General features: G+C 35.4%; 1 protein-coding gene across 6 annotated transcripts; it reads left to right on the forward strand.

Annotated features, from left to right (window-relative positions):
- The first annotated feature begins 4964 nt into the window (after nt 1–4964).
- LOC131011479 (heterogeneous nuclear ribonucleoprotein 1-like) lies at nt 4965–10427 on the forward strand. Of its 6 annotated transcripts, none has more exons than XM_057939271.1 (5): nt 4965–5331; nt 5487–5577; nt 5896–6132; nt 6693–7890; nt 9843–10427. In XM_057939271.1, exons 3-5 carry the CDS (start codon nt 5911–5913, stop codon nt 9854–9856), a joined length of 1434 nt encoding a protein of 477 aa, XP_057795254.1. In that variant the 5' UTR covers nt 4965–5331; nt 5487–5577; nt 5896–5910; the 3' UTR covers nt 9857–10427. The 6 variants fall into 6 exon arrangements, with proteins under 6 accessions (XP_057795254.1, XP_057795253.1, XP_057795251.1 ...); XM_057939274.1 differs by having other exon boundaries at nt 5011–5331; nt 5896–6281; nt 6536–7890; XM_057939270.1 differs by lacking the exon at nt 5487–5577.
- The last annotated feature ends 1098 nt before the right edge of the window (nt 10428–11525 follow it).

Here is an 11525-nt window from a genome sequence, read left to right on the forward strand (position 1 = left end):
ATGGATTTGGGAGCTTTTATAAACGTGATGCCACTGGTAGTCTACAAGTGACTAAACATCAGAGAATTGAGAAACACCCGTGTGGTCATACAGTTGGCTGATCGGTCCAATGCTTACCCAGAAGGTGTGGTGGAAGATGGACTGATTAAGGTGGGAGATTTGATTTTTCCCGCCGATTTCTACGTGTTCAATACCCGACCAAAGGCTGGGGAGAATGTTATATTGTTGGAAAGATCATTCATGATGATCACGGGGACTAAGATTGACATGAAGACCGGAGTACTCACGTGTGAGTTCAATGGCGTGTTGGAGGAATTCAACATTTATGAAACCATGAGGAGGAAGCAACAAGTGGAGACAGTGGACATGGTACATGCATTTGAACGACTTGTACAAGAGCAAGAAATTGAGTTCAGTTCAGGGGATGCGCTAGTGAAGGCAATCCAGTATGGTCTAACCGATCGAGATGCAACACACATGGAGGATGAGACCATGAAGGAAGCCATTATGCAACTCTACTATCTCAAGGAGAGTACATTGGAAGCTGAAACTGAAGCAGACCAGAGAATTAAGGACATCATCCACGAAGTCTATTCCGTTGGAGGATCAGTAGAAGGTAAACCGGAGTTGTTGGTTCAATATGGGCAGAATGAGAAGCTCTTACCTTCAATAGTAAAAGCACTCATATTGGAACTCAAGAAATTGCCTAAGCATTTGCAGTATGCTTACTTGGGTCCTGATGAAACGCTCCCAATCATCATCAGTGTTGATTTGACCCTTGTTTAGGAAGAGCGTTTGGTCAGAGTCTTACGGGAGAACAGGGAAGCCATTGGATGGACATTGGCCGATACTAAAGGAATCAGTCCGACAGAATGCATGCACCACATCTACTTGGAAGAAGGAGCAAAACCTGTTCGAGATTCTCAAAGGAAGATGAACCCAATTATGAAAGAAGTGGTACTTAAGGAGATCCTTAAACTCTTGGAGTTGGGAATCGTCTATCCCATCTCCGATAGTCAATCGGTCAGCCCCGTCCATGTCATACAGAAGAAGTCAGGGATACAGGTCGTTGAGAACAATCAAGGAGATCAGGTGCCGACTAGATTGCAGATTGGATGGAGAGTTTGCGTAGACTATAGGAAGCTAAACATGGTCACACACAAGGATCATTTTCCACTACCGTTCATCGATCAGATGCTTGAGCGTCTAGCTGGTAATGCCTATTACTGCTTCTTATTCTGGAGACATGCAAATTTTTGTGGCTCATGAAGACCAAGAGAAAACCACTTTCACTTGTGTGTTTTGAACATTTGCATATCGTAGGATGTCGTTTGGTTTGTGCAACACATCGGGAATTTTTCAACGGTGTATGATGAGCAGCTTCTCTGATTTCCTGGAAAATTGTATTGAAGTTTTCATGGATTACTTCACCATGTACGGAGACTCATTCGACACTTGTCTCAATCATCTAAAGCTTGTATTGAAGAAGTGTGTAGAGAAAAGTCTGGTTCTTAACTATGAAAAATGTCATTTTATGGTGAAATAAGGGATAATGTTGGGCCACGTAATCTCTGAGAGGGGAATCAAAGTGGATTACGACGGGTCTTGAATCATTATATCCAACGGGTCCTTCGTCTATTTCTATCCATAAAGTGAGTCTGAACACGTGTTAACTTCGGATCCTTCATCAATTTACATTTCATACTTTGCAAAATTTACGTGCTGGAGATATGACACGAATCTGATCAGCTTGGCAATCAGTTGATCCTTCAAACTAGGATATCTTCATCAGTCTGGTTTTTCTCATCAGTTGGATCGTCTATTGGGTTTCCTTTGCAATTGGATCTTCAACTGGGTTTCAGCAGCCTTCAACTTTTTCATATACTTCTCTAAGTTATTTCTTCTTAGACTTGGATTTCAACATACTGCATTTCAGCTAGGAACTTCCTGATCCTTTAGCTGAGTTTTGGTCATGTTCAGGGTTTGCATAATTGATTTTGACATTAATCAAAACAAAGAATTTTCCCAACGTTCAAATCGAGTATGTCACATTAACTTTTCAGATATGATTTACCTTTTATGTGTGGTTTCAAAGCTGTTATAGCTTGAACCTGTCATATTTGATTTTTCAAGTGTATTTTCTTTTTCATGTGCGGTTGAAAACTTTTCTAAATTGAGCATGTGATATTTAGTTCTTTTTTTTAATGTGGTTTGTAGACTATTATATAAAAATGAAGATTCATCTAGGGTGCTTCTACCTTGAGATATTCATAAAAAAAATAATAAAAAATAAAAGTGCTGATAATGTTTTATGTTATCAACTTTCCGTGTTTTCTATAAAATGTCACAGATTTTTTTATTAAAAAATTTCAAATTTTCAGTGTTTTTAAGAAAATGTCTTCAATTTTCAATGTTTTCTAGAAAATATCTTCAATTTTCACTCTCTATTAAAAAAACCTGAACTTTAGGGTTTTTCCAAAAAATATTTTATTGTATAAAATTTGACGACATAATAGCGAATAATTTTGGTACATTTTTAGGTGGCACAACGTCAAGTTTGTTAAGTGAGGTGAAAAAAATTATTATCCCTAAAAAATTGCGAGGTGACTAATCCTTTTGTTGTCGAATTTTGTAAAATATGATATTTTGGAAAATAAGTTGAGGGTTTTTGAAAAAATAAAATACTCCCTCCGTCCCACGAAGTATGACCCAGTTTCCTTTTTAGTTTGTCCTACAAAGCTTGACCCGTTTCTAAAAATGACAAAAAAATTACTATTTATTCACCTTTTCATTTTTTCACCTACCACACTTAACACACAAAATACCAATTTCTTAATTCCGGTGCCGAAAAGAATTGGGTCATGCTTCATGGGACGAAGGGAGTAAAATTTAGAGAGATTTTATAAGAAAGCATAAAAATTGAAGGTTATTTAGTAAAATTTGATAGTTAAGGAAATTAAAAAAAAAAAAAAAAGCTCTAAAACTCGAGAATACAAAATATTATTAATTCAAATGAAAATGTAAATTGAAGTCTATATATATATAAAAGAAAAATAAATCATATCCTACGTGGCGTCGTATAATCACTCCATTCTAATTTTCCTCAATTCTCATTCATTCTTATTAAATTAATGTTTATTAACATGTTTTTAGTATTTAACTTTTAATTAATATTGGTCTCAATATTTTATTATTAATTTCGTAATTTTAGAGATGGGCTCAATCATATATTTCCGGATTCGGTTTTGTTTGTTAATTACTAATTAGGTTTACTAATATAAATTAATATCTATTAACATTTTCCAGTATTTAACTTTTAATTAATATTGGTCTCAATATTTTATTATTAATTTCGTAATTTTATTCGCCAAAACTCCTATATTTAATTGCATAAGATAATTTCTAATATGACATGAATAACTTATTGTCCTTATTCGAAATGTACATTGAAAAGTCATTGGTAAAATATAAATTTGAGGTATTTAAAACTTTGAGCTCAAGAACATTCACAACAAAATAAATTTTATCCAACGTGGCGTCATAAATCACTCTATTATAATTTTACTCAATTCTCATCTAAATTTTCAATTCGTTTTCAGATAAGGCAATTCCATGTGAGTGTTTATTTTACTATGACAATAAATAAAAGTTAGGGACAATCTCTTTCAAATGTAGTATTATACCTACTGAAATAAGTTTTTAGTCATGGACAATTTTTAGGGACGTACCAAGCAATTGTTTAATTATTTGATAATGTATATTATGGGTTTCAAAATTGCATATTACATATAATGAGTTTTTAATAAAAAAATCAGGCAAATACAAAAAAATTTGGAGAATGGATACTTAAAAGTACTGATGAAAGTCTTGGTGATGGAGAATCTGATGTGATATTATCAGAAGATATTCTTATACGAGATGCAACAAATCCTATTGTAACTATAGCGGAAAACACATATGTACCCTGACGTAATGAATAATTAATGCATCTGATCCAGAGTTATCTTCTCCCCCAAACCAATAAGATGGTTGATACGATTAATGATTACATCATGTCTCTAATGTCTAGAGGCAAACTCATTTCAAAAAATAAAGTAGGCAAGAAGTTTCTCATTGTTAGAATGATTATGAGATCATCGAATTTCATTAAATTTCCTATTCAACTCCTGAGAAGGCAATTCCCTATTAGTGTTTGTTTTGTTATGACAATAAACAAGAGTCGTGGACAATCTCTTTTGAATGTATGATTATACCTACCAACATTTGTGTTTAGTTATGGACAACTGTATGTAGCAATCTCAAAAGTCACTTAAAAAAGAGGTGATGAGAATGGTCATACGAATGACACAACAACTAATGTGGTTTGTGATGAAATTTTCGATAGGTTATGAAGTAATTACAAATTTAATAATTTATTCAGACTTTGTAAGTTTAAGTCACTATTGATATATTTTTTTCAGTGATTGATTGCAACTATAGACATCTATATTTCGGTAACTTTCAAATAAATGTTGTAGTTTCTATTTATAAATTTTGTGGGTCAATACTATGTTTAGATATACTATAGGAACACAAAATTTGGATACAACCGGTTGTGCCATACAACCATGTTGCACCTACACTCAGACCCTGATCCGTATCCTGACTCGAACATGGCATTATTCTAGGTGTGGATGCAACCCGATTGTACGGTACATCCGATTGTACTCAAGACCAACTCTTATAGAAAATTTAATGTAGGTCAATTTTAACTAAATGTTACAATATTTTATTATAAATACCTCATTCAGTATTTTATTATAATGAAATGAAATTGATAAATAAAAAAATATATTAAATAATTTTATAAATTTATATAATAATAAATTTTCGTCGAATTTCGATTATTATTCCCGTCGAATTTCGACGGGGGTTACTTGCTAGTATGTATTAAGGTAAAAAAAAAATGATGGTAATAGTAATTCTCTAGAGCTCATCTCCTGTCATCTACCTTGAGATATTCTTCAACCAGAGATGATGGCCTAAACAATCACATTCCCATAAAATACATACGCACCTCTCTCTTCCTCTTTACCTAAAATTTATTTTATAAAAATAAAAAGAATATCTCTCCTCCCATGTAAGTTAAAGGAATTCCATTTCTTTTGAATTTGTTTAAAAAGGATTGGAATAACCAAGAAAAAGAAAGCAAGAGAAGGACCTTTGGAGAAAGAGAGAGAGGGTAGAAGAGAGACAGAGGATGAACATACCCTCTGTTTTCATTGATATATATTCCTCTCGATAGATCTTGTTCTCATCAATTTTCCCATCTGTTTCTCCCCATCCCACTTGGTGAGTCTCTATTGAGAAAAAACTGAAATATAAATAAACATTGGTGAATCTATTTGTGTGTTTGTTCTTCTTTTTTCTGATTGCGGGACTGTTCCGATCTACATGAATTATGGATTTTCGAGGCCTTTCGTGTTGAATCTTAATATATGAATCAGGGATCCGATGATTTTGGATCGAATCCAGCATTTCGCACTTAATATTTGATCACTCACTGCTACTGGTTCCTGCTCGATTTTTCTGGATAAGGTATTGATGATTTTGTGTCTTGATTGATGGGTTTTTGTTTGCACTGGGATCTACGAGATTTAAGTTTCGATTTTTGTGTGTGCTTGCTTGATTATGGGACTGTGATCTGTAATCTGTTCGATTCAACTTTTGTTTATTGATATTGCCTTCAGAAGTCTCAGTTTTGAGTTGATTCGCGCATTTAGTAGGATCAGACTTGTTTGGAATTCTATTCATACTAACTTATGATCGAATATATTGTGCTAGATTTGCTAGATGTTTTTGAAATTGCTATGCTATTGCTTGCTTGTGATGGAGCAGCGTGAGTTAATTTTGCAGGAAGCTGCAGCAAAGATGGAGACTGACCAAGGCAAACTCTTTATTGGTGGGATTTCCTGGGATACTAATGAGGATCGTCTTAAAGAGTATTTTGGAGCATATGGGAATGTGGTGGAGGCTGTGATCATGAAAGATCGAACCACAGGACGTGCTCGTGGATTCGGCTTTGTCGTCTTTGCTGACCCTGCAGTTGCTGAAAGGGTGGTTAAGGAGAAACACATGATTGATGGTCGAACTGTAAGTTAAATGGATATATTGTCTGGAGCGTAATGCATTAAAAACATTCCATCTTACACTGTCAATAATAGCTGTTTCTTATGTAAAGGAGCTGTCTTGATGCAATCAGCTGATTATATATGTATTGTTAAGCTTTTCAGTTACTAGAAGTGGATGATCAAACCAGGGGGCTTAGCCCACTGGCCACCGGGTCCTCACTTAAGTGAAGTGACCCGGGTTCGATCCCTCTTGGGAACGAATTGGTGATTGGAGATATAAGGTGGAGTTTGGTGAATGGAGAGATAAGGTGGTTCTTGGAGTGGATGGGGAACTAACTACTAACATCTAACATGACTTTGACCGATCAAAAAAAAAAAAAAAAAAAAAAAAAAAAAAAAAAAAAAAAAAAAAAAAAAAAAACTAGAAGTGGATGATCAGAAAATGTTGTGCTCTCTGGACTTCCTTGGATCTTCTTTCACAACTTTTACTTTAATATTAACACCCGTATGACCTATGAAATCCACTTTACTAGGTCTACATTGTCTTCTTGCTTGGTCTATTCATTTTCCTTTGTAATACAGGTGGAAGCAAAGAAGGCAGTACCGAGGGATGACCAGCACTTGATAAATAGAAACAGCAGCAGCATTCAGGGATCACCAGGACCTGGACGCACTAAAAAGATTTTTGTAGGAGGATTAGCATCTACTGTGACCGAGAGTGACTTTAAAAATTACTTCGATCAGTTTGGTACCATAACAGATGTCGTAGTCATGTATGACCACAACACTCAGAGACCAAGAGGTTTTGGGTTTATAACATATGATTCAGAGGAAGCAGTGGATAGGGTGTTGCACAAAACCTTCCATGAACTCAATGGAAAGATGGTTGAGGTAAAGCGAGCGGTTCCGAAAGAATTGTCTCCTGGGCCCAACAGGAGCCCACTAGTTGGTTACAACTACGGTTTTAGTAGAGGGAACAACTTCCTCAATAGCTACCCACAAGGATATAATCTAGGCTCAATTGGAGGCTATAGTGTCAGGATGGATGGAAGATATAGTCCTCTGGCTAGTGCACGTGCTGGATTTTCTCCTTTTGGTTCTCCAGCATATGGTGTGGGAGTGAATATGGAGCAAGGTTTGAATGCTGGGTTTGGTGGAGGTTCTAACTTTAGCGGCAATGTAGGTTATGGCCGTGTCTTGAACCCATATTTTGGCAGTAGCCAGAGCAGGTACAGTACTCCTATAGGTTACAACCCAAGTAGCAGCCGTGGTGACTCTTTCCTCAACTCATCACCCAGAAATGTTTGGGGAAATGGTGGCCTTAATGCTTCAGCAAATAATGCTAGCTCTGGTTCATACTTCGGTTCTGGAAGTGGTGGTGGTTTTGGAGTCTTTAGAAACAATGGAACAAATTGGGGCACTAATCCTATTGCTGCCTCACTTGGGGGAAGTTCTTCCGGCTTCAGTGGGGGTAATGTTGGTTATAGAGGTGGAGAAAATAGCTATGCTCTTGGAGCAGGAGGGTTTGGAAGGAATACAGGAACTGGTGTAGCCACTTCTTCTACATTTTCTGTCTCAAGTGGTGGCTATGAGGGATCCTATGGGGATTTTTACCGTGGTAGCTCTGTTTATGGTGATCCTACTTGGCAAACTACATCTTCTGAGCTGGATCATTCTGGATCATTTGGTTATGCTCTTGGGAATTCTGAAGATGTGGCTAACAAAGATTCTGAGGATTATGGAGTGGCCTATGACATTCCAAATAGACAATCCAATAGAGGTATTGCATGTTTCATCATTGCATTTGAAGTTGCAAATATTTTTTTTTTCGAGAAGCAAAAACCGAGAGCTATTTTTGTAGGTTTTTCCACAGGAAAGCTGACATGCTTGATTGTGAGGAATGTCCCCTTCATGCTTCTTCAAGATTCTAGTCACATAGTCCCAAAACATAACACTAAGAAGTTGTTGTTTAGCTAATGTTATCGCCATTTTTAACAAAGTTTGGAGAAAATAGGATTTCAAGCCAAATGAAAACTACCCTCCCAATTTCTGTGCAGAAAAGTTGTATGTATTGTGTGGTACATTACCAACTTTTCAGCTGTAAGTCACTAAACTTCGGCATTCGTTACCATTCAAAATTCCATTTATAAGAAGAAAAAAAATATTAATCTCACCTGACCTGAATAAATGCTGTGATGAGCTTCGATGGTGGTCTACCTTTTATTTTTCTGCTTGATGTCACTAAAGATCTCTGCCTTACAACATGACCTGATTAAAACAATGTCCAATTTACCCCATTAGCAATAGTTACTAGATTATATGCTAAAATACTTGGTCCAATTGTGACTATTATACACCATCTGTCCCACTATTATTGTCCCAAAACTTTTGGGCACGTGAATTAAGAAAAAGGTGGAAATTGGTTAAAAGTGGTAGGACCCACACTTTTTGAAGGGTTAATTACCTTTTATGGAAATGGAACAACCCAAAATGGTAAATGGGATAACAATAGTGGGACTGATATTACCCAAGGGAATAACTGACACATTTATTGATACAAATGTGATGCACTTTAATATGAAAGCTCTTTACATTCATTTTGCTTCATACATCATGTTATATTTTTTATTCCCCATTAGCTAATGAGAATTAGGCTTTACTTTTAATCTTTTAGTTTATCATCTGTAAAAAATCTGAAGTAGTTATGGTGGATTAGAGAAGATTCTTATTTAGTATGATGCATAACTAACTTGACTCATGCTGCCATGATGTTTCAATGATGAGAATAAATTAATGGATTCCGACCATGAATTCATAACAATTTAATCTTGATTCCTCGATTGAGGATTCTTTTTGCCTTCCTTAAGAGTCAAGACTCAGTATGATGTTTCCCTAAGATTGTAAGCTGTGCATATGATGTTCTTTTAAAATTTAGATAGATCTATATGTACCTTTAGAGCTGAATTATTGTGAAAATAATGTAGATTTAGAAAATGGCACTTACCTAAACATAAGGAACTGTACTCTCTCTCTCACTCTCGAAATCATGTTTGGTATATGCACTAGTGTTCGCATCAAAGTTTTCATTTGCAGCCTAACTCAATAATGACTTGCTTTCGCAAGCACTAATTATTTTCTACGTAGTTGATGTAGTGAATGCAACCTCCCAAGTACATCAGCTAATGAAAAATTATGCTTGGGTTTTATTTCTCTTAAATGTATAAGGTAAAAGAATACCTTTAGATGCAGAAACACTAATAAATGAGTTATTTCATGAGTCTTAAGGTTAATCATGCACTTATAGTATCTTTCCCTAGCAACTTGGATAACATGTGTCAATTAGGATTTCAAGTACTCACACAAAATCTCAACAAGCCCTGAATGAAGTTGCTTATAAATAGAGAAGTCTTATCTTATAATTCTGTTATTTGCATGCATATAGGAGGGATTTAGATAGGATTTTTGTGCAAATTTAAACAGTGGCTTCTCTGAGTAGAGAAATACCAAAACTCCATTCTTGTCAAAAATCATGCAAAATGTGCGAAACACTTGGACAAAGTAAACTTACAGTAGCTAGTAGCTACAATTTAGATGTAGATTGTTTGAAGTATTTTTTCCTCAAAAAATTCAGGAAACGTGGTTTGAAACTGTTATCACCTTATATGTCTCTGACATTGAATGTCTATTACTTAAACTGAATTTGATCACCTAACTTGTCTCTGTAATTTTCAGGAGTATCTGCATAGGAACTGAGTAATCTGAAATGATGGTAGGAGAGGAAATTTAGAGAACACGTGAATTGTGAATTTTGTTTCGCATTGCTTGGTAGAGACAATATCTCAGCTTATATAAATGATGTTACTATACGGAGCTAACAGGGTCTTGGTGCAAAGTATACATGCTCATAGCGATCGTCTGAGGTTTGAGGTTCGACTTTTAGCATAACTTAGGTTCGTTTGATCAGATGGTTGAGATGTAAATCAGACTGCGAAATACACTTGTGGAAGATTCCTGTAGCTTTATTTGTTGTGCGGCTCTTCAACACAAAACGGTTTCTACTGCTACGCCATTGAAAAGGTAGAGAGTTATTTTTGTATTCATTTTTCTTCCTGTTTGTCGGCTCTGAAGACTGGCGATGTTTTTTCCTTCTCTGTCTGGGATTTGTATCTCACCCAGACTGAGACACTGTATGTGAGTTTTTTCTGCTTGATTTATTAGCGTGAAATATAACAGGGATACCCTCTTAGGTGTCCCTTCAATAAAAAACATTGAATCGTATGATTATTTCATTTTAATGGAGGTGCTTCTGTTACTGTATCTGCCTAGTTTTTACAGTTTGTGTGTATCAAGTAGATTTTACTAGTGTGAGAAAACAGACGTCGTCTTCTATATTCTTTTAGCTTGCCAACACTTTTCATTTTTCTTTTCTTGTATTTTTAATGCTTTCATGCTCTGCTATATATGATTTAACATTATTTTACTTGATTTGGGAGTTCGTTTGATGAACTACCTTTCTGAGGTGTTGTGATATAAGTTTTTAGTTTTTACTGAGTGGCACTTGAAATTCAGGAATGGTGGCACTTAGATTAAAATTTCCTTATATAAAATGTAGAAGAGGAAATGTCATGATATAGATGGTGACATTGAAACTAGAGGCAAAATGGAAAGTACCCTTTTTCAAAGACAAAAACAAAAATGTACCCACCCTTTACCAAACATATAAAATCTACCCATTTAAGACAATAATACCCTTATGCACATTCTGATGTATTGCTCGCCAACAAACAAACGAGCACGTCGAGTGCGTCGAGCAATATACACTACAACCTTTGAACAAATGATTCTCTATAATTCATTATAATCATTTATGTTTTTAAACAGTAAACAGGCCCAACATGCTTCCGTAAACACTTCAAAATAATTCTTAAATTAAACCAACATTATACCTTCGTCGACTGGTCTTCTTCAGGAGTCGGTCTTGTTGCGTTTTACGGCTCGTCTGCCTCCCCGGCACGCACCAACCACACACTCGCAAGAGATGGTTGCAACCCTTCTCCTTCACTAAGTGTCGACTAAATACTTTGTTGGAAAAATAAAGAAAATATTTTTACTCAACCGGAATAGTTGGACTAAAACTAAGCGTTTATAGAGGATTTATATAATAATTAATTTATTTCAAAAATAATCCCCCAAGGGAGAAGACAACTTGTTCAGCTACTCATAGTAGCCGATTCTTGTGTACATAAAATAAAAAAGAAACTAAATTATAACGAAAAATTTTGAAAATAAGAATTAAAATTACAAAAGATAATTTCTAGAGAGAGGAAGTTGTGTGTGTGAAAATGTTGTGATTTTCTGATACCCTCCTTCTCTCCAGCACTTGTGGTTTTATAGAGGTTTGATACCCTCTATTAT

This window comes from Salvia miltiorrhiza, chromosome 2 (genome assembly GCF_028751815.1).
Source record: "Salvia miltiorrhiza cultivar Shanhuang (shh) chromosome 2, IMPLAD_Smil_shh, whole genome shotgun sequence".
In the NCBI taxonomy this organism is placed as follows: Eukaryota; Viridiplantae; Streptophyta; class Magnoliopsida; order Lamiales; family Lamiaceae; genus Salvia; species Salvia miltiorrhiza.

Excerpts from the sequence above, each read along its gene's own strand:
- LOC131011479 (XM_057939268.1), top strand. The coding sequence starts at position 5,911 with ATGGAGACTGACCAAGGCAAACTCTTTATTGGTGGGATTTCCTGGGAT. Across the intron at positions 6,133-6,692 it reads ACATGATTGATGGTCGAACT|GTGGAAGCAAAGAAGGCAGT; the intron begins GTAAGTTAAATG and ends TTTGTAATACAG.